The sequence below is a fragment of the Jaculus jaculus genome, chromosome 2 (assembly GCF_020740685.1).
Source record: "Jaculus jaculus isolate mJacJac1 chromosome 2, mJacJac1.mat.Y.cur, whole genome shotgun sequence".
NCBI lineage: Eukaryota > Metazoa > Chordata > Mammalia > Rodentia > Dipodidae > Jaculus > Jaculus jaculus.
Window position 1 is genome coordinate 136,838,179 of NC_059103.1, and position 22,259 is coordinate 136,860,437.

Below are 22,259 nucleotides of genomic sequence, written 5' to 3' on the forward strand. Positions count from 1 at the left end.
TCTCTGGGGCTCACTCGTCAGCTAGTATGACTAAAACAGCAGCAATTCCACCTTTAGGAAACACACAGATAAATGATATGCTACCTGGTACTTTCCTCTGACTTGTGCACACATGTACACAGAATGTGCTTATCTGTACACACATGCATACACAATAGATATACCACACAACATACATATAGGCAAGACAAAAAAAACACATTATCATCTGAACTTTCTGATCTCATAATAACTTAAGTGAAAACAGTATCTAATAAGTTCAGAATTTAACTATACCCATAGTTTTCTTCATAATATTGTAGAATACGCCACCCTGCTGAAACATGTGAGGAAGTCCCTTCGCATAAGACCACACATCTTCTCCTGTAAGACAAAAACAGATACAATATAAGCAACAGACAAAACAGTGTGATCCAGAATTGCTTTAATACAGATTGGCCTAGAACAGAGAATGTAAGACAAAATTCTTCAATGAGTAAAGCAGCCAGATTATATATAGTACAGTGACACACTAGAAAATGCATGGGATATTCAGAGGGGACAGTTAAGGCCAAGTGCTGCCACAGAGGAGTGAAACCCAAGTGTTTCAAACCATGTTGCCTTTCAAGAGAAGATAGCAATGCAAAATTTTAATAATGAATTCTCTCAATTTCTCAAAATATTTTATATTTGAGGCAAAGAGAAATAGAGAAAGAATGGGTGCGCCAGAGCCTTCAGCCACTGCACACTCCAGACATGTATACCCTTTGTGTGCATATGTGACATTGCATGCTTGCATCACTGTGCATCTGGCTTGTGGGACCTGGAGATTCGAACATGAGCTCTTAGACTTCACAGGCAAGTACTTTAACCACTAAGCCACCTCTCCAGCCCTAAAAAAAATTTATTTGCAAGCAGAGAGACAAAGAGAGAATGAGAATGAATGAATATACCAGGACCAACTGGCACTGCAAAAAAACTCCAGATACATATGCTACTTTGTACATCTGGATTTACATGGGTACTGCAGAACTGAACCCAGGCCATAAGGCTTTGCAAGCAAGTGCCTTTAACTGTGAGCCATCTCTTGAGCCATGAATTCTATCAATCTTTAAATGTAGGAACTAAAAAGCATATTAAGCAAAATATTATCTGAAGAGTCAAAACACCTCAAAGAAGACTTGCTTATATAAACTCTATACAAAAACAGAAAAGATTATATGAAGATTATTTATTTGTTTATTTTATTTTTTGAGGCAGGGTCTCACTCTAGCTCAAGATGACCTGGAATTCACTGTTTTCTCAGGGTGGGCTCAAACTCTCGGCAATCCTCCCACTTCTGTCTCCCAAGTGCTGGGATTAAAACTGTGCACCACCACACCTTGCAAGATATTTATTTTTAAGTAGAATATAAAACTGTGTATTTTATACCATATGACCCAGCTATAGCACTCCTAGGCATATATCCAAAGGACTCATCTCATTTCCTTAGAAGTACGTGCTCAACCATGTTTATTGCTGCTCAATTTATAATAGCTGGGAAATGGAACCAGCCTACATGTCCCTCAACAGATGAGTGGATAATGAAGATGTGGCACATTTATACAATGGAGTTCTACTCAGCGGTAAAGAAAAATGAAGTTATAAAATTTGCAGAAAAATGGATGGACCTGGAAAGTATTATACTAAGTGAGGTAACCCAGACCCAGAAAGCCAAGCACCACATGTTCTCTCTCATATGTGGATCCTAGCTACAGATGACTGGACTTCTGTGTGAGAATGAAAATACTTAGTAGTAGAAGCCAGTAAGTTAAAAAGGAGACATAAAGGGTAGAGAAAGGAAGGGAGGAGGATACTTAATAGGTTGATATTGTATATATGTAATTACAATGATTGTAATGGGGAGGTAATATGATGGAGAATGGAATTTCAAATGGGAAAGTGTGGGGGTGGGGAGGGAGGGAATTACCATGGGATATATTTTATAATCATGGAAAATGTTAATAAAAATTAAAAAAAAACTGTGTATTTTATACTTATGTTAAAAGTGAGTAAAAATAAACAGAATGGGAAGAAAAATAAATAGGCAGGCTGAATATAAGTAATTAATGTTATTTCTTTTGTTTTTTTGAGGCAAGGTCTCATTCTAGTCCAGGAAACTTGAAACTCACTCTATAGCCCATGCTGTACTTGAACTCATGGTGATACTCTGAGCTCAGTCTCCCTAGTTAGGGGATAACAAGCATCAGCCAGCAGAGTGGAAATGTTGCCCCCCCCCACATACCTTATTCTAAAGTTTTTTTAATGTTTTATTTATTTATTTGAGAAAGAGAGAGAGAGAGAGAGAGAGAGAATGGTTGTTCCAGGGCCTTTGGCCACTGCAAACAAACTCCAGACGCATGCACCCCCTTGTGCACCTGGCTAACGTGAGTCCTGGGGAATAAATAGGACCTGGGTGCTTTGGCTTTGCAGGCAAATACCTTAATTGCTAAGCCATCTCTCCAGCCCAACAGTTGACTTTTTTTAAATAGAAGTTTAAGGGGGAAATGGTCTCTTATAGATATTCAAAATAACCTTTACAATACTAAAAGCTATCCATTAGCAAACTATTACTTCACACAAAAAAATTAAGAAGTTTCAAATAAAAACCTAAGAATTACCATGAGATATTATTTACAATTATGGAAGCTGCCAATTAAAAAAAAAGCTGATACAGATGATTGGGCTTCGGTGTGAGAAGGAAAAAACTCAGTAGAAGAGGCCAGTAAGTTAAAAAGGAGATATAAAGGGAAGAGAAAGGAAGGGAAGAGGGTACTTAATAGGTTGGTATTATATATATGCAAGTAGAAGAATAGATTAACGGGGATGAAAAGGCCCAAAGTAAAGTTAGGGCAAGAGATTGAGTAAAGGAAAGGTGGAGGGAGGGCTAATCAAAATCTAAGAGTATGCAAATAAATCATATGGAATTCTCCAGTTTCAGACAATGGAACACTCAGGAGCCATAGATAGTTGTTAGAAAATTTTCAGTGCCAGGGATGGGATACCTCCAGTGAGTTGTTGGCCAGGGAGGTCCCTGATGTCCCCAAAACATTATAGGCCATTGCCAAGGCCCTTGGTTTCCCACCAGGAATAGATGGTAAGACCCTTTGCTGAAGACTTCACATACTTGGGCTGCAAGGCCACTGAAAAATCCTGCTGGAACTGAGCTGATAACCTCCTCCATGTAGACCAGCTGACAGAAAGCTGGAAGAAGCCATTCTACATGTAGTTCAGTGGGAGAAAGAGAAAACCACCAGTGAAGATACTTAACAGTGGACACTGAAAGCCTTATAATTGGCCAGCCAGACCAAATAAGCCAACGGGTGCAACAGTGGCACACCTGTCATGGTGGAAACCAACTGCCCTCCAATTGGACTGGAGGCCCACTCCATGGGGTAAACACATCCCTGATACTGAAAACTTAAAACAGGGGTAGTCATGAGCCCTAGGGGTATAACATCTGCTGATGTCTTGAAAAATGTATACAGTATGCTTATTAAACTGCCCAGTAAGCACTTCTCTTAATATTTATACCCTTATATTAATGCTACTCTCACTTTAGGTAGAAAATCTTCTCTTTTCAGATGGCAGTGACTTTGGGATGACTCAGAAGGTTTCACAGTGCTGGAAAGAAGTGGCTGAAGTACTGAGTAACATCTTGATCACACCTTCCAAGACTCAGGGTCTAATGCGGAAGAGGTGGCAGAAAGAATATAAGAGCCAATCAATGTTCTCCCTCCAGACATAAAATGGCCTGGATATCCATAACCTCATAGAGCCTGACACTACCTACACAAGACCATCATAAGAGGAGGAAAAGACCATGACATTAAAATAAAAGAGAGACTGATTGAGATGGGGAGGAGATATGATGGAGAATGGAATTCCAAAAGGGAAAGTGTGGGGGGAGGGTATTACCATGGGATACATGGGATATCTTTTATAATCATGGAAAATGTTAATAAAATTGAGGAAAAAAATAAAATAAATAAAAATTTAAAAAATAAATTTTAAAAAGCTGAGAATCATAGAGTTGGGTGTGGCTTACTGATAGAACACATGCTTCACATGTATAAGTCCCTGAGTACAATTCTAGCACCAAAAGAAGAAAAAAGAAAAAAGGGGATATAGAAAAGAAGGGTAATCAAAATTAAGGATGTTATGAATAAACCACATGGAAACCTACTTCTTCACTAGCTAAAAATTATACATGTTAAAAAAGAGAGTTTGAACAGAAATACCCTGTGGGGCAAGATAATACTGCGCCAAGAAGCCATAGATTGTTATAAGAATCTTTCAGTGTCAAGTGTGGGAAACCAATCAGTGAGTTGTTGGTCAGGGAGGGCCCTGATGCCCACCCCCAAACAATACAGACTACTGCTAAGATTCTCGGTTGCCCACCAGAACCAGATGGAAAATCCTATTGCTGAAGAGGCCACATGCTTGAGGGGCAGATCACTGAGAAATCAAACTGGAAGCCTTCTCCCTGTTGTCTAGCTGTCATAATGCTAGAAATAACTATGCACCCTGTTGGGGAAGAAAAGTCATCAACAATCATGTACCCTGCAAGCTTCAGAGCTGGCCAGCCAGGCCAATGGGCCAAACAGTGCAGTGGTGGGATATCTGTTATAGAGGAAACCACTTGTTTTCAATTGGATTTGAGACGCATTCCAAGAAAGAAATTCCTGCCTGGTACTGAAAACCTAATCAAAACCCCTATGGTCCTGCTAGGTGTGGTAGCACACGCCTTTACTCCCAGCACTTTTGGGAAGCAGAGGTAGGAGAACTGCAGTGAGTTTGAGGTTAGCCTGAGACTACATAGTGATTTCCAGGTCAGCCTTGGCTAGAGCTAACCTTGAAAAAAAAAAAAAAAAAACCTTATGGCTGTGAAGGTCATAAGCCCTATTACTATAAGGAACTATTACTGTTGTTTAGCTAAATAAATATGTTATGCTCCCCAAACTGCCCTCTAAATATTTATGTGTATACCCATGTACTAATGCTACTCTCATTTTTTATTAGGGAAGCTTCTCTTTCAGACTACTAAAAAGACCCAAAACTCATCAAAGTGCTAAGAGGAAGAGGCAGAGGGGGATTCAGCACTAAGTAAAATATCTCTATCACACCCTCCAAGGCTCAAGGACCATTGGTTACAATACTGTCTTCCAGACACAAAGTGGCTATGGCATTCATAACCTCATAGTGGCTGACACTGCCTACACAAGACCTGCATAATGGGAGAGGAAAAAAAAATACAATAGAAAGAGACTAGTTGGGAAGAAAAAGGGATTCACTGGAGGAGGGATGGTGGGAAGGAGAGTGGCAGGACAGGATCATGATCATAGTAAATTGCATATATGTATAAAGGTTGTCAAGAAAAAGTAAAAAAGACAGGTTGAAGAGATGGCTGAGGTTAGGGCATGTAGCAGACAGCTTCTAGGTTGCTGAGATAAACTTCCAAACCAGGCACACACATTAATGGAAGAAGGGATACTTATTGAAGCTTACCAATCCAGGAAAAGTTCCATAATGGTAGAAGAAGTTGGCCCCCTCTTAAAGTACCAAGCACAGAGAGAAAAAAACCACAAGCCAAAACCCAAAAGGCACACCACAAACACACACATCTCAGGAACTCTAGGCACTGTTTATATCTTTGCATATCTTTAGACTGGAATTGCAAATCCACCAAATCTTAGGGCTAGACCCTACCTCCTCCAACCAGGTAGCTGAAGTCCAAGAAGTTTTTGTTGTTGTTGTGGTTTGTTTGTTTTCGAGGTAGGATCTCACTGTAGTCCAGGCTGACCTGGAATTCACTCTGTATTCTCAGGGTGGCCTCGAACTCATGGCAATCCGCCTACCTCTCCCTCCCAAGTGCTGGGATTAAAGGCGTGTACCACCACACCCGGCCTGAAGTCCAACAAGTTTTAATAAACTCCTGAATCTACTGGGGGACATCTATTCCAACTACAACAGTGCACTTGCTTGCAAAACCTGATGGCCTAGGCTTGAGCCTCTACACCCATGTAAAGCCAGATGCACAAAGTGGCACATGCACCAGGAGTTCTTTTGCAGTGGCAAGAGGCCCTGGTGCACCCATTCTTTCTCTTCTCTCTCCCCTTGCAAATAAATAAAAATATTCTTAACACAGCTTTTAAAAATATTTCTTGGGCTGGAGAGATGGCTTAGTGGTTAAGCGCTTGCCTGTGAAGTCTAATGACCCCGGTTCAAGGCTCGATTCTCCAGGACCCACGTTAGCCAGATGCACAAGGGGGCACACACGTCTGGAGTTCGTTTGCACTGGCTGGAAGCCCTGGCGTGCCCATTCTCTCTTTCTCTCTCTCTCTCTTTCTCTCTCTGCCTTTCTGTCTCTGTCACTCTCAAATAAATAAGTAAAAACAAACAAAAAAAATTTTAAAAAGTATTTCTTGACAGCTTTTTAAAAATACTTATTATACTTATTTATGAGGTGGTAGGAGGAAAAGTCACACCAAGACCTCTTGCCATTGTAGACAAACTCCAAATGTATGTACCACTTTGTACATCTGGCCTTATGTGGGTGCTGAGGAATTGAACACCAGCTGTTTGAGGCTTTGTAAGCAAGTGCCTTTAACATCTGAGCCATCTCCCCAGCCTTTAAATATTTTATTTACTTTGAGAAAGCAGAAAGAGGCAGATAGAGAGAATGGGTGTGTCAGGGCCTTCAGCTACTACAAATTAATTCAGATGCATGTGCTACTTTGTGCAGCTAGCTTACATGGGTACTGGGGAATCGAACCTGGGTCATTAGTCTTCAGGCAAAGGCCTTAACTCCTAAGCCATATCTTCCATTCTTCTCCAGCCTTTAGAATCATTTTTTTTTTTTTTTGGTGCATTCATGTGCCTATGCAAGTATGCGTAGGCCAGAGATTGATGTCAAATATCTTACTTGATTGCTGTCTTATTTTACTGAGGCAAGATTTCTCACTTGAGCCCAGAGCACACTGACTCAGTTAGTTAGCCAGCTTGCCCTGGATATCCCTTGTCTCTGCCTCTTAACCAATGGGATTAAAGGTGGTTGTTATGCCCACTCAGTATCTACATGGATGCCAGGGATCTGAACTCCAGCCATGATGTTTTCATGTCAAGTGCTTTACCAAATGACTGAGCCTTTACCCCAGCCCTAAAAAAGTTCCTCTTAGGCTGGAGAGATAGCTTAGCAGTTAAAAGTGTATGCTTGTGAAGCCTAAGGACCCAGGTTCGATTCTCCAGGACCCACGTAAGCCAGATGCACAAGAGGCACATGCGTCTAGAGTTTGTCTGCAGTGGCTATAGGCCATGGCCTGCCTATTCTCTCTCTATTGCTCTTTTTATTTCTCTTTCTCTCTCTGACTGCAAATAAATAATGTTTTTAAAGTTCCTCTTAAACATATTTTTCAGGGCTGCAGAGATGGCTCAGAAGTTAAAGGAGCTTGCTTGCAAGGCCTGACAGCCTGGGTTAGATTCCCCAGTACCTATGTAAAGCCAGATGTACAAAGTGATGTATGGGTCTGGAGTTTGCACTGGCAGAAGGCCCTCATGAACCCATACCTCTCTGTCTGCTTCTTTCTGTTTCTTCTCAAATAAGTAAATAAAAATATTTTTTAAAACCATTATTTGAACCAGGCATGGTGGCATATGCCTTTAATTCCAGAACTCAGGAAGCAGAGGTAGGAGGATTGCTGTGAGTTCAAGGCCACCCTGAGACTACAGAGTGAGTTCCAGGTTAGCATGGGCTAGACTGAGACTCTACCTTGAAAAACCAAAAGAAGAAGAAAAAAATTATTATTATTGGTGGAATTAAAGGCATGTGTCACCATGCCCAGCTCAAATAAATAAAGTTTTAAAATATTTTTAAAAATCAACAATTACTTATCAAATAGAAAGAACACTAGGTAAGTGAAAAGAAAAGCTTCTGTAATACCACTGCCATAGATAAGCATTGTTCCAGTAGGAAAACTGAAGGCCACAGGAAGAAGAACTCATAGAAAACAGAATGTGAAGTTATTTATGGTGGTGCAGATTTTTCTATGTTTATGCACAGAGTACACACTGACTAGAAGTATGTTACTGTTGATGAAGAAAAACTGAATAATAAACTAAAGCTAGAGAAAACAGAAAAATGTGCATTAACATAGTATTTGTTAGAAGCTTCGCCGTATTATTCCTATTCTTTTAAGACTGCTCTCTGGGGACGGGGAGATAGCTCAGTTTAAAAGCATTTGTCATGCAAGCATAGGTACCTGAGTTTGAACCCCAGAACCCACATAAATCCAGATATTGTAGTGCAAGTGTCTGTAATCTCTATATGCCTACAGCAAGAAGGAAAGTGGAAACAGGAAAATGGAAGCTCATGAGCCAGCTGGACTGGCAAATGCAACAGTGAATGAGAGACCCTGCCTCAAACAAGGTGGAAGGTGAAGATCAATGCCCAAAGTTGTTCTGCATACCAGTTCTGTGGCACATGAACACCAGCAATCACACCCACGGACACATACACATACACCAAAGAAAAGCTTGCTTCCAAATGAAATGGTATATAAGTCATTTGTTCTTTGTTTTTGGTAGCATTAGTTATATATTATAGATTATAATTTTCTTCTTTTTCTCTTTTTGTGTATGTGTACACTTATGGGCACCTATGTGTATTCTGGTGTGCACACATAGGTGTGTATGCATGTGAAGGCCACAGGTTAACATTTCTTCATTTTATTTTTTTTTTAAATATTTTTATTGGGGCTGGAGAGATGGCTTGGCAGTTAAGGCGTTTGCCCGCAAGCCAAAGGATCTGGGTACGTTGGCAGTGGCTGGATGCCCTGCTGTGCCCATTCTTATCCTCTCTCTCTCCCTCCCACCTTTCCTCTTTCCCTCTTTCTCTCTCTCAAATAAACAAATAATACTCAAGTAAATAAATAAATAAATCATATTTATTTGCAAGTAGAAAGACGAGAGAAAGAGAACATGAGAATGAGAATGAATAGGCACTCTGGGGCCTCTAGCCACTATAAATGAGCTCCAGCTGCATGTGCCACTTTGTGTACCTGGCTTTATGTAGGTTCTAGGGAATCAAACCCAGGTCATCAGGCTTTGCAAACCGGTGCCTTTAACCACTGAACCATCTTTTCAGTCCTCCACCTTATTTTTTGAGATAGTCTTTCCCTAAACCTAGAGTTCACTGTGCTAGACAAGCCCAGTGATCCTCCTGTCTCTTACTCCCAAATACCAAGATCACAGGTATGTACTGAAGAACTCAGCTTTTCTATCAGTACCAGGGATCTGAACTCAGGTCCTCATGCTCACATGGTACAAGCACTTTACTCACTGAGCCATCTTTCCAACTCCTTCTATTTTTTTTTTATTTTTTTTTTATGATTCCCCAGTACCCACACAAAGCCAGATATACAAAGTGGCACATATATCTGGAGTTCATTTGCAGCAGCTACAGACCCTGATATGCCCATTCTCTCTGTCTATCTGTCTGTCTCTCTCTCTCTCTTTGTTGCACATAAATAAATAAATTTACTTTATCAATAGTTAAAACTATTTCTAAGAAATCATGCCTGGGGGTTGGAGAGATGATTGCTCAGTGGTTAAAGGAGCTGGCTTACAAAACTCTGTCTAGGTTCAATTCCCAGGCACACACAGAAGCCAACTGTAAAGTGATGTAGGTATCTGTGATCTCAATATGTCTGCTATGATGGGAGGTGGGGCAGGAGACTCTAAAGCTCACAGTCCAGCTAGTATGATATTTCTTTGCAGTCTGATAGTTCATTTATAACAGCAAAAGATCCTGTCTCAAAGATAAAACAAGACACCTTGAATCTGTCATCTGAGCTACACACACACATGCATACATACATAAACAAACAACTCCAGTTTGGTTTTAAAAAAAAAGAAACCATGCCTGAGAGTCAAGGAGATGGCTCAGTGTATAAATTAAGTGCTTGCCACACAAGCATGAGTGGCTGAGTTTGCATACCCCCAGAACCCACATAAAGCCAGGAAGAACAATGTACATCTATAACTCCAGTGTATCTACAGCAACACAGGGACAGGAGAATCTCAGAAGTTCGTGTGCCAGTTACCCTGGCAAATGCATCAGTGAACAACAAGAGAGAGACCCTGTCTCAAACAAGATGGGAAGACAAGGCCTAACACTTAAAGTTGACCTCTGATTGCCACACATTCACTGTGGCATGTGTGTAAATAAATAAATAAATAAGAAAGAAAGAAACCATACCTGGGGTTCCCTAGTCTTATACTCAATCCCTTAAGTACATCCAACAATACAGCTTTTACTGTCACCATAAGCACTAAAGGGTACACATGCAACAAACCCAATTATGTATAAATGCTTATTCATATACACACATGAGCCTGAAAAGATATATTCCAGTCTACTAATAATGACTTTTTTCCAGGGGAGTGCAAAATGTTAAGAGCTATCATACCATACTGTATACATATTAGAATTTATTAAAAATTTTTTACCAGGCGTGGTGGCGCACACCTTTAATCCTAGCACTCGGGAGGCAGAGGTAGGAGGATCGCCATGAGTTCAAGGCCACCCTGAGACTAGAGTTAATTCCAGGTCAGCCTGTACCAGAGTGAGACCCTACCTCAAAAAAAAAAAAAAAAAATTTTCTTTTTTAAATTATAATTGAAAAAGTAAAATGTATCTAATGGCTGAACCATCATACAAAGGAATATAATCAAACTTTAACTTAATTTTCACAGTATAATTATATAAAGTCATTTGTGAGCCTGGGCTAGAGCAAGACCCTACCTCAAAATCCCCCCCCCCATACATCCTATTATGAAATGGGAAGGGCTGCAGGGATGGCTTAGCACTTAAGGCGTTTGCCTGCAAAGCCAAAGGACCAGGTTCAATTCCCCAGGACCCATGATAGCTAGATGCACAAGGGGTGGGGGGGGGCGCATACATCTGGAGTTTGTCTGTGGTGGCTGGAGGCCCTAGCGTGCTCATTCTCATTCTCTCTCTCTCTCTCCCCGCTTTCTCTGTCAAATAAGTAAAAATAAAATTATATATATATATATATGTGAAAAAAAAAATAAATGGGAAGTGGAGACAGGACAATCCTCCACAAGCTCCAAGGGCAACTTACCTGGAGAATGTCTCAAACAAGGTGGCAAGCAAGGACCAATACCTGAGGTTGTCCTCTGACCTCCACACATACAATGCATATATGCACCTGTACTAGCACACATGAACATATACATACACACCAAAAAATTATTTTAAAATTTTTAAAGAAAAATGAATCAGCCTAGTGTTCATGGTAGATCATATACCACTGTGGTGGTATGAGTATAAAATGTCCTCCATAGATTCATGTACTTACCTCCTCTGCTGGTGGTGCTGTTCTGAAAAGTTTTAGAACCTTTAGGAGCTACAGCCTTGCTAGAGAAGTATGCCACTGGAGGCGGGCCTTGAGATGTTATGACCCACCACATCTCTCGCTCTCCCTCTCTCTCCCCCTCCCCCTTCCTCCATGCTGATGTGATTCTGGCTGTCTGCTCCTGCCATGCTTTCCCCTCCATAATAGTCTTCCTGTCAAAACTATAAGCCAGGAGGTAATATGATGGAGAATGGAATTTCAAAGGAGAAAGTGTGGGAGGGGAGGAGGGAGGGAATTACCATGGGATATTTTTTTATAATCATGGAAAATGCTAATAAAAAAAAATAGTAAGCCAAAAAAATACCCTTTCTTCCCTTAAGCTGTCTCTGGTCAGGTATTTTGTTCCAGCAATGAGAAACTGATGCAACCACCTATACTATCTAGCACAAAACAAAACACAAATAACTGTTCTACAAAGAATTTTAGAAACAAAGTTTTCGTAGGCAGACATGGATTAATTCAAGTATTATGTGAATAATGAAGATAGGGGCTAAGGATGTAGCTTAGTTAATAGAGTGTTTGCCTAACATCCATGAAGCTCTGGGTTCAATTATCAGGACTGCATAAACCAGACATGGTAATTCAGGCCTGCAATCTCAGCACTTACTTGAGTGGTGGAGGAAGAAAAATCAGTTCAAGGCCAGCCTCAGTTACATGACAGTTTACTGCCAAACTATGCTAGACAAGATCTTGCCTCAAAAAATAAAATTAAGTTTAAAAATGAAGATGGGTGTTAAGGAGATGGCTCAGCAGGTAAGGATGTTTGCTGCAAGCACAAGGAACTGAGACTGTCTGAATTTGACTCCCCAGAACCCATAAAAACATCTGGGCATGGCCACACATGCCTGCAACTCCAGTCCTGTGTGGAGCAGAGACTTAATGGGGCTCATCAAAACTGCAGTTGCACATTCAGAAAGGGATTCACTCAGTCTCTAGGAAATACATGGAAATACATGGATGAGCAACAGAAGACACCTAGTATTCTCCTCTGGCATTCATGTACCTGCATGTACATTTGCACATACATGTGCATATACCCCCCCACACACACACACCAACACCATATGACCATACCACACAAACTATACATGTTAAAAAAAAGTAACTTGGGATAAAATGTACTAAAACTCCTACGAAATACTATAGGAAAAGCATTACATTTTATTCTACCACATGATTCAAAGTGACTATAACTAGTTCCATGAATATTCAGCACTCAGCAGAGGACTGATATGCATACTTACTGTTTTGTTGATATAGACAGCACAAATTCTATTTAGTGAATACTGTATTTGAAAGCAAAAGAAGGCAATGTCCTGAGTTCAATACCAGCACCACAAAAAAAAAAAAAAAAATCTCCAAAGAGCTCTTTCTCTGCCTAGTCTCCATGATGTAAATTATTCTGCTTGGCTATGCCCTTCCTGCCACAATGAACTGAACCCTCTGAAACAAAATAAAACAAAACAAAATAAAAAACCTCAAAAGGAAAAAGAGAGCTGGAGAGATGGTTTAGCAGTTATGGCACTTGCCTGCAAAGCCTAAGGACCCATATTCAACTCTCCAGATCACACATACGCCAGTCAGACGCATAAGGTAATGCAAACGCACAAGGTCGCACATGCATACAAGGTGGCACATCTGGAGTTCGACTACAGTGGCTGGTGGCTCTAACATGCCAATTCTGTCTCTCTCACTCACACTCTCTCACATAAATTTAAAAAAAAAGGAAAAACACAGGTTTCTAGCTATTACAGTTAATTTCACAAAGATATACAATCTCCATATATATATGTACGTATGATTGATGCAATATCTACATACCTAATTTGACATTTAATCAAATGAGAAGTTTTCTAAAATGCTGTTAGCAATATCTGAGATATTTATAATTTATTTTTATTTTTATTGTTTGGTTTTTTTGAGGTAGGGTCTCACTCTAGCCCAGGCTGACCTGGAATTCACTATGGAGTTTCAGGGTGGCCTCGAACTTGCGGCAATCCTACCTCTGCCTCCCAGTGCTGGGATTAAAGGCATGTGCCAGCATGCCCGGTAATATTTATGATTTTTATGTTTACATTTAGAAAGGAAAGCTGGCAATGTTTTGATGAAAGATGTAAAAGTAGGAGACTCCATTAGATATCTTCATGTAAGTATACAAAGAGCAAGAACTGTTTCTCATTCACCTTTGTACCTCCAACACAGTCTCAAACTCATGGCATACATTCATTTTGATGAAGTAATCTGTGTTCATTCATTCAGCAAGAATTTACTTGGTGCCTACAATGTGTCACACCTATACTACATGATAAAATATTCATTAGTAGCTAGGCGTGGTAGCACATGCCTTTAATCCCAGCACTCAAGAGGCAGAAGTAGGAGGATCGCCATGAGTTTGAGGCTATCCTGAGACTACAGTGAGACTGTACCTTAAAAGCCCCTCCCCCAAAAAAAGACATTCAATAGTAAATCAAAGAGGCTATAGTCTCTGCTTTTATGGATTTTGTAATCTAATGCAAGGGTCAAACAAATTAATAAGACTGTAAAACTGATAATAATAGGTGTTATAAGGAGGATGAATAAAATACAATAATATAGGGGACCTACTTAGAATGGTAAGCAAAGGTCTCTAAATTCAAAGAAGGTAGTATTAAAGCTAAACAAATGAGAAGTATACGCCTTGATAAGCTTTCTAATTAATATAAAGGCAGCTTAGTACAGCAATTCACAGTAAAATACCTGCATTTTGAAATTTTCTAAGTAAGCTTTGTCATTTTCTGATATTTTCTTGTTTTTGTTTTGTTTTGTTCTTTCTATAATTTGAGAGTGAGAGAGGCAGAGAGAGAAAATGAACATGCTGAGGCCTTCAGCCGCTTCAAATGAACTCCAGACGCATGTGCCACTTTGTGCATCTGGCTTTATGTGCGTACTGGGGAATCAAACCTGGGTCCTCTGGCTTTGCAGGCAACCACCTTAACTGCTAAGCCACCTCTCCAGCCCTATTGTTTGATATTTTCTAAGTAAGTCCTTTCAACAATCTAAACATCAGTAATTCTTGAACACTCTTTACATCTAGTTGCAAGTAGATAACTTACTCAAAATTGATATAATTTTATTTTAAACTTTTATTTGTGTGGGTACGCAGATGTACACGTGTATATGTGTTTGTGTATGCCAGTGGGAGAGCCATGGCATATGCATGGAGGTCAGAGAACAACTTTTGGGTCTGTCCTAATCATCCCACCTCTAAGACAGGTTTTTCGCCATCTTCCTCTGCTTTTATCACTTTATCCAGTAAATTCTCCTGTCTCAGGGGATATGATGGAAAATGGAGTTTCAAAGGGGAAAGTGGGGGCAGGGAGGGTATTACCATGGAGTATTTTTTATAATCATGAAAGTTGTTAATAAAAAAAAATTTGAAAAAAAAATTCTCCTGTCTCCACCTCCCATCTTGCAGTCAGAGTGCTGGGATTACAGAAGCCTGCCTTTATCTATCTACTGAGCTATCTTTCTAAGCCCAAAACTGGTTTTTACAAAACATCACTTTTTTTTTTTCCCTTTTTGAGGTAGGGTTTCACTCTAGCCCAGGCTGACCTGGAATTCACTATGTAGTCTCAGGGCAGCCTCGAACTCACAGTGATCCTCCTACCTCTTCCTCCCGAGTGCTGGGATTAAAGGCGTGCACCACCACGCCTGGCTCAAAACATCACTTTTGAAGAATATCTTACACATAATAAATGTGAACAGACTCAAAGGAAAGAATATTAGTATTTTATATTTATTTATTTGAGAGATAGCAAGCCCAAGAATGAGTAAACCAGGGCTCCCTACCACTGCAAATGAACTCAAGGTACATGTGCCTCTTTGTGTATCTGGGTTTAAATGGGTACTAGGGTACCCAGGCCATCAGGTTTTGCAAGCAAGCACCTTTAACCACTGAGCAATCTCTCCAGTCCAAGAAAAATAGTATTTCAGAGGGCCAACATTAGTGCTTTGTTAGCTTGTTTTGCTTTTTTGTTGTAATTTTTTTGAGATAGGGTCTTGCTATATAGCTCAGGCTAAACAACTCCCAATCCTCCTACTTCAGCTTTGTAAGTGCTAACAGTGCTGAATTCCAGATGGGTACGACCATGCCAGGCTTGTCTTAATGCTTGCTACAAGGCAAAAAGTCTCTCAAATGCTACTACTTTAAATTTGGCATTTTGGGGGCTGGAGAGATGCCTCAGAGGTTAAAAGCGCTTGCTCACAAAGCCTTAAAGATCTGGGTTCAATTCCCTAATACCCACATAAAGCCAGAAGCACAAACTGGTATATGTATCTGGAGTTCATGTGCAGCAGTAAGAGGCCATGAAACATCTATTCATTCATTCATTCATTCATTCTTGTAAATAAAAATATCTTTTAAAAAGAAAAAAAAAAAGACTGGGGAAATGGTTAGCAGTTAAGACATTTGCCTGCAAAGCCTAAAGACCCCAATTCGATTCCTAGGACCCACGTAAGCCAGATACACACAGGGGCACATAAGTCTGGAGTTTGTTTGCAGTGGCTAAAGGCCCTGGCATGCCCATTCTCTCTTTTCTTCTGTCTCTTCCTCTCTCTTGCTCTCTCAAATAAATCAATAATATAAAAAAAGAAAAAATACTTTAAAAAATTAAATTTGGTAAAGTTTACACTCACATTTTGTGTTGATAATGAGAAAATAAGATATATATCCACATTTTTCTTTTTCGAGGTAGGGTTTCACTCTAGTTCTGGAATTCACTATGTAGTCTCAGGGTGGCCTTGAACTCATGGCGATCCTCCTACCTCTGCCTACCACACTCAGCCCTATAGCCATATTTTTAAAAATGTGGATTATGATGTGGTGGCTCACACCTTTAATCCTAGCACTCGGGAGGCAGAGGTAGGAGGATCGCTGTGAGTTCAAGGCCAGTCTGTGACACAGTAAATTCCAGGTCAGCGTGGGCTATAGAGCAAGACCCTACCTCAAAAAATAAAATGAAATAAACTTTTTTTTTTTAAATGTGGATTGTGAATAACAACATAAATAGCAGAGGTGAAGAGGGAAAGGATCAGAACAGTAAGACTGTTCTGGGGAACTCATTACAAGAAATAGTATAGTTCTCAGAAAAATCAGACCCAGGAAACTCAAACTCAAAAAAAGTAACTATAGTATTTTACTAGTTGTTATTATACAAGATACTAACATACTGAGCAAAAAGACTACAGATCATAATACAAACCATGCCAATGTATTAATCTACAATGGAGAACAAAGCCTTCCAAATGAATGTAATCCTTATCTGCACTCTCACTCATACATTAAAATTATTACCAGTAAGTTAAATGAATAAGATTAAATGCTTGAGGAATATGGAAGCAGGTTAGAGGCCATAGCCAGAACTAATACATTCCTACCCCTCAGCAAAGATCAGGATGCCAGAATTATCATGAACCCTAGGTGATGTATTTCTCCTTTGTACAGCAGTGTATAAACATTGCCAAATTGTTTTCCAGACTCTTTTTCAATGTTCAGTGCTGACTATCCATTCCATTTCTGCAGATATAATCTTTCTTTAGGTGTGTTAAAGTCATATGCTGAATTTAATTTTTAAAAAACTTTAAAGTACCCAATACCTGCTGGCCAGTATTCTAAATAGTGAATATACAAGGTTAGAGAAGATATGAGGTATTCTTCATCTTCTTTTTAGGAAGACATTCTCTTCCTGTTTTGTTTAAACTTATTTATTTATTATTTAAATATTTTACTTATTTATTTATTGGGGCAGGGAGAGAGAATGGGCATGCCAGGGCCTCTAGCCACTGCAAATGAATTCCAGATGCATTTAACTTATGTGGGTACTGAGGAACTGAACCTGAGTCCTTGAGCTTCACAGGCTAGCGCGTTAACCACTAAGGCATCTCTCCAGCCCCCTTTCCTGTTTTTGAACTGGGAAATTGTCAGTCTTAAAATGACTTCTGCATCTAGTTTTATACATTCTGTGAGGATGTTATTTAATTTTCAGAGTTCTAGGAATATGTTAACATCGCTTTTACATATCAACTGCAAGGGTTATTTTGTATAGAACCAACTGAAGTACTAGGCTGTTAGCAATTTGCCTGAAATCACTAATAAGCAATAGAGCCAAGATGCAAACTGTAGGCCTTTCTGACTCCAAAGATCACACAATCCTTCCTCTCTTTCATGAAGTCTCTACAAAACCAAGTCTCAAAAATATGTGAAGTGCCTAGGACAGTTTCTGACATATCCTTCAATTCAATTACTAGCTCTGCCAAGGTAAAATCAACAATATTAAGTTATAAATGTATGCCACATTTTGAGATATCCAATTAACTACTAGGCTTCCAAACTTAATAAGGCAATAATAATATTCATTATGGTAGATCAAGGCCCAATTCAATGTTATTTCGTAGTTTTATAAAATAGAATCAAAAGCTAGATCACCTTTCTAATTAAGCGCTCCACTTTTAGCAAAATTAAGACCCTCCTAATATCTAACATATTTAATTTTTAATTCATAGTTTAGTTGACACTGACATACAAAAAAAGATTAAGTAAATAATGTAAAAAGTACACCACTGAGCAGTGTCCCAAATCATCTAAAGGTTAAAAATACATCTGTGGTGGATAATATATTTTCCTGTAATTAATATGGACTATTAAAAATACTTAGCTGGGTGTGGTGCCGCATAGCTTTAATCCCAGCACAGGGGAGGCAGAAGTAGGTGGACTGCCTGCGAATTACTGGGCTACAGTGAGACCCTACCTCGAAAAACCAAAAAGTAAAATAAAATAAATAAAAAAGAAATACCTCCTAGTCTCAGTATCATCTTTACCTGTCTCATGGGTTATTAACAGTTCAATAGATGGCAAAGAGTCAGAGCAATGAAATTACTTAAACACAAATCCTGCTACACACATAAGAAAAACATGACTTGGGAAAGAAGAACAGGAAATGGAGGAGATAGACTATTAGATGAGAATGCAATGAGACTATAAACACTAGAAACTGCAATTCATCAGGCAGGAAGTCCTGAAATCACATGACAGGCATGATAGGCAAGAATATAAAATTAAAACAAAACAGGAGCAAGTTGACTGGCAGAATTCAGTGGGAAAAAATAAAAAGGCTTTAAATAGATATGAGTCTGTTTTGTAAAAAGAGGATTTTTAGGAAATGAGATTTTTAAAAAATGTATATGATGAAAGCTAGGAACTACTTTCACTTTGTAGTCATGTTCTCCTAATAATCACTCAATAAGTACATTAATATCTGTCAAAACACTAAATAATTTTCTCCTAAAGCATCTAATCAATTTTCCCCCAGAAACAGAAAAATTGGGTATATTATACTCACAATTAAGATATACCATCAGAGTTAAATTGATCTTACCCATCAATGTTGCTAAAAGACACAAGGAGTACATCTCTTTGTCAGCTTGCTCTTGAAGTTCCTTAGATGACAATTTGCCAGTAACAGCAATCTCTTCTTGTTTCACAGAGTGGGATGAGTGTACTGCAGCAGACTGACCACCTTCTGCTTTGCCTTTTAGAATCTCTATTGTAATTCTGTCACCGTGCTGTAAAGAAACTGGCTCCTTTTCCATTCCTGCCTGGGGTGGCATTAACTCTTTAGGAGGAAAGCCATATCGAATACACTGTAAATATGGAGGAATGTTGAACTCTCTGGCTATACTTTCCTGAAGCTCAAAAAAGGTCGTTGAAGACTTGAGGGTAACCATGGACTGTCGTCCATCATTGGTTGTTATTCGAATCTTCTTCTCCTTAGAAGTTGTAGGTGAATAGGGAGCCTTGGTAGGGGTAGCAGGTGCAGATGATGGGCCATCACGAATGGTACTGGGAGAAACAGTTCTGGGCTGCCCTTTTTGTTCTTGTTTTAACTTCTCCGTTTTCCGTTTCTGCATTGCACTGGCCTGCTCTGTAATATTCTGTTGGATAGTCCTTTCAGTTTTACTCATGTTTAATTCTTCCTTGTGCAAAGTTTTTGTTTTCTGTCCAGTAAGAATGATTTTAGTTGGCAGCTGAGACTCTGATTCTTGTCCTTGCACATCTCCAACTCTTTGGGCATGAGCACCATCTATATTTACAGGAGTATAATCATCAGGATTCTTTTTGGCAGTCTGATGCAATATTGTGTGGACAACTTTCTGAACCAGAATCTCACTCCCAAATTCACCTGGAAAGTGCTTGGTAACAAGTTTCATTGCAACATCATAAACATTACTATTCAAAGATGGATCACTTTCATACTGGAACCAATATACTGTTTCTCTCACCACTCTTCCTCCCCATTCCAAAGTGATAGGGAAAGCTTCTGGTAGATTATCATATTCTTTACCATCCCAAAAGTGTTTGAATCCACAACCACATTTGCCACCAGTGGACCTAGAATTAGTTCTGTCTCCATCCAAATACACAATAGATCCATCTCCTCTGACCCTTCGCACGGATGTGCCATGGCACCAATTACAAGCTGTTAGATTACTCAATCCGTAGTCTGGTACCAGAACATCTTTCACTGAATCATATGAGCAAACCAAATTGTTCAAGGGAAAGCTGTAATTTTTGTCAGACCTCAGCTGTCCATGAGTACTTTTTGCCAGGTTATACAGTTTCCCTCCTGGAGCCAACCATTCTGGAGGAACATGAAGTTCAGAAAGGGCACCACAAAGCAAACATTTGTGAAGGCGATTATCCATTACTGCCTTTTTAGCAGCTGCTGTAACTTCCTCGGGCTGAACTCCTATCACCCCAGTCCTTCTGTAGAAATACTGATGCACATCAGCAACTAAGCTAGGATGGATACCATGTTTGTCCATAAAGACTTCTTCCATAGCGGCAACCAGCCTAAGTAAGTATTTATCTTGCAAACTTCTGTCTCCACCAATAACACAACCGCCATCCTCTTCAAGTTTGATGTACTTTTTAATAAGGTCCTGAGGCACACCCCACGCTTTAGGAAGCAAGTTCATAGGCAGTTTGGGCAAAGCAGCCCCTTTAATGCCAACCAAAGGGATATAATGGTTTCTACCAGAGCTACTCCACGCAATACAAATGGGCTTGTTCAAGTGCCCATCTCTCCCAGTGCATTTCTCTGCAGGTATGAGCCCAGGTAGAAAGGTGGCTGAATAATCACCAGAGCTTCTCATGCCACTGAGGGAATCTAAGAGAATTATGGGACGATGTAACACATTAGCAAGGCCAAATATGTGAATGTTCCTTAGGCCCAAGGGGACGCCTTCGGGTGGCACAAACAGAGGGTCACACTCATTGATAATGTCCTCCCACTCTGCAGCATCAATGAAGTCATGAAACAGGGCTTGATACTGGGCCAGGTGCTGCTGAAAGTGCTGTTTAAGATTCTCTCTCAGGGCATGCCAAAAGAGCTCTCGGCCTACCAGAGCCCGAGACACGGCGTGCACCAGACAGTGTCCATCCCCATCCACATGCACGGGAATGAGGCATTCCTGACTTTTATTGGCCCTCTTGATATCCTCAAGGGTGTCATGCAAATATAAGAGGCTCCCGGAGCGGTCCTTGCCGTAGCCCACCGTGTTCACGTGCTCTGGTTCGATGAGGAAGGCTCGATCACCCAGCAAAGCGCAATCGAACAGTTCGCCCTGGTTCATGTCCCGGAGAAGCTTGGCCCGGCCCGTCTGTTTGTCCATTCCGTAGCGTGCCAATATGGGCGACAACAATTTGCAGTGGTAGTTGGAGAGGCCCATCACCTTCACGAGCTCCGTGTTCTTCTTGGGCGCCCCCGTCACCCCGAGGAGCGCGTTCCGCAGCAGGTTGTGCAGCACCACGTCCGGGTCGGTCACCTCCTCCACCCCGAGCAGCTGTTGCTGCTCGTGCCGCTGTCCGCACTCGGTGCACTCGATGCTGACGGAGCCGGAGGCCGGGAAGAAGAGACGCGCCTGGCACTTGGGATCCGGGCAGCTCCCGGAAAGGATCCTCCGGTCTCTGCGTTTGGAGAGGCCCCCCGGAGTAGCCGCCGCCGCCGACGACGACGAAGCGTGCGGAGCCTCCGGGGGAGGCGACGGCGGCGGCGGCAGCGGCGGCGGCTGAGACATGGCTCTCGGGGCTGGCTCCGAGTCCCAAGCGACCCTCAAAGGCTCATAGCCCAGCACCCGCACCGGCCCCAACGGGTCGCGCCCAGGCCCCGGGCGAAAGCACTTTTCTCTCCCTACCAGCTCCTCCTCGGCGAAGGCGGAAGCGCCCGACGTTGTCTGTCTTCGTACTTCTCCACGGCCGGAGCCGTTGCCCCGAACGTAACGGCCACCACCCCAGCGGGCACTCACACTCACTCCCTCTCTCTCCCTCTCTCTCTCTCTCTCACTCTCGCTCGCTCGCTCTCTCGCTCTCTCCCTCACACACGGACATACACGCCCTCACCGACACTGCGCAGGCGCGCGCCGCGCTCAGCCCTCTGGGAAATAGAGTCTTCCGGCTCCTCGTCGGCCAGCGCAGCGCCGGGAACCGGCGTCTACAAAGAACTGTCGGTACCGAGATGCCCAGCGGCTCGGCTCCGGCGGAGAGCTGGAAGAGGAAAGACCTCCGAAGTGGGGTGGGGTGGGGTGGGGTGGGGAGGGAGGAGGCGAAAGGAAGATGGAGGGTCGCGGAGCATGCCGGAAGTTGTAGTTTTTATTCCTTCCCCCCCCCCCCACTCCCCCACCTCCCACTCCCCTGCCCGCCCTCCCCACTCTACGGGCCCAAGCGGAGGAACCCGAGAGACCACATTTCCCAGGATGCCATGCAGTGTGTCC

At 41.3% G+C, this 22,259-nt stretch overlaps 1 protein-coding gene across 1 annotated transcript in view; it reads right to left on the reverse strand.

Annotated features, from left to right (window-relative positions):
- Vcpip1 (valosin containing protein interacting protein 1) overlaps window positions 1-21,875 on the reverse strand; it is a 39,452-nt gene extending 17,577 nt beyond the window's left edge. Inside the window, exons 1-2 of the mRNA XM_004653307.3 lie at window positions 18,866-21,875; window positions 277-363 (exon numbers count right to left, since the gene is read on the reverse strand). Of these exons, the coding sequence (XP_004653364.2) occupies window positions 277-363; window positions 18,866-21,566 (2,788 nt within the window). The 5' untranslated portion in view covers window positions 21,567-21,875. The remainder of the gene's footprint in view (window positions 1-276; window positions 364-18,865) is intronic.
- Between the last annotated feature and the right edge of the window lie 384 nt (window positions 21,876-22,259).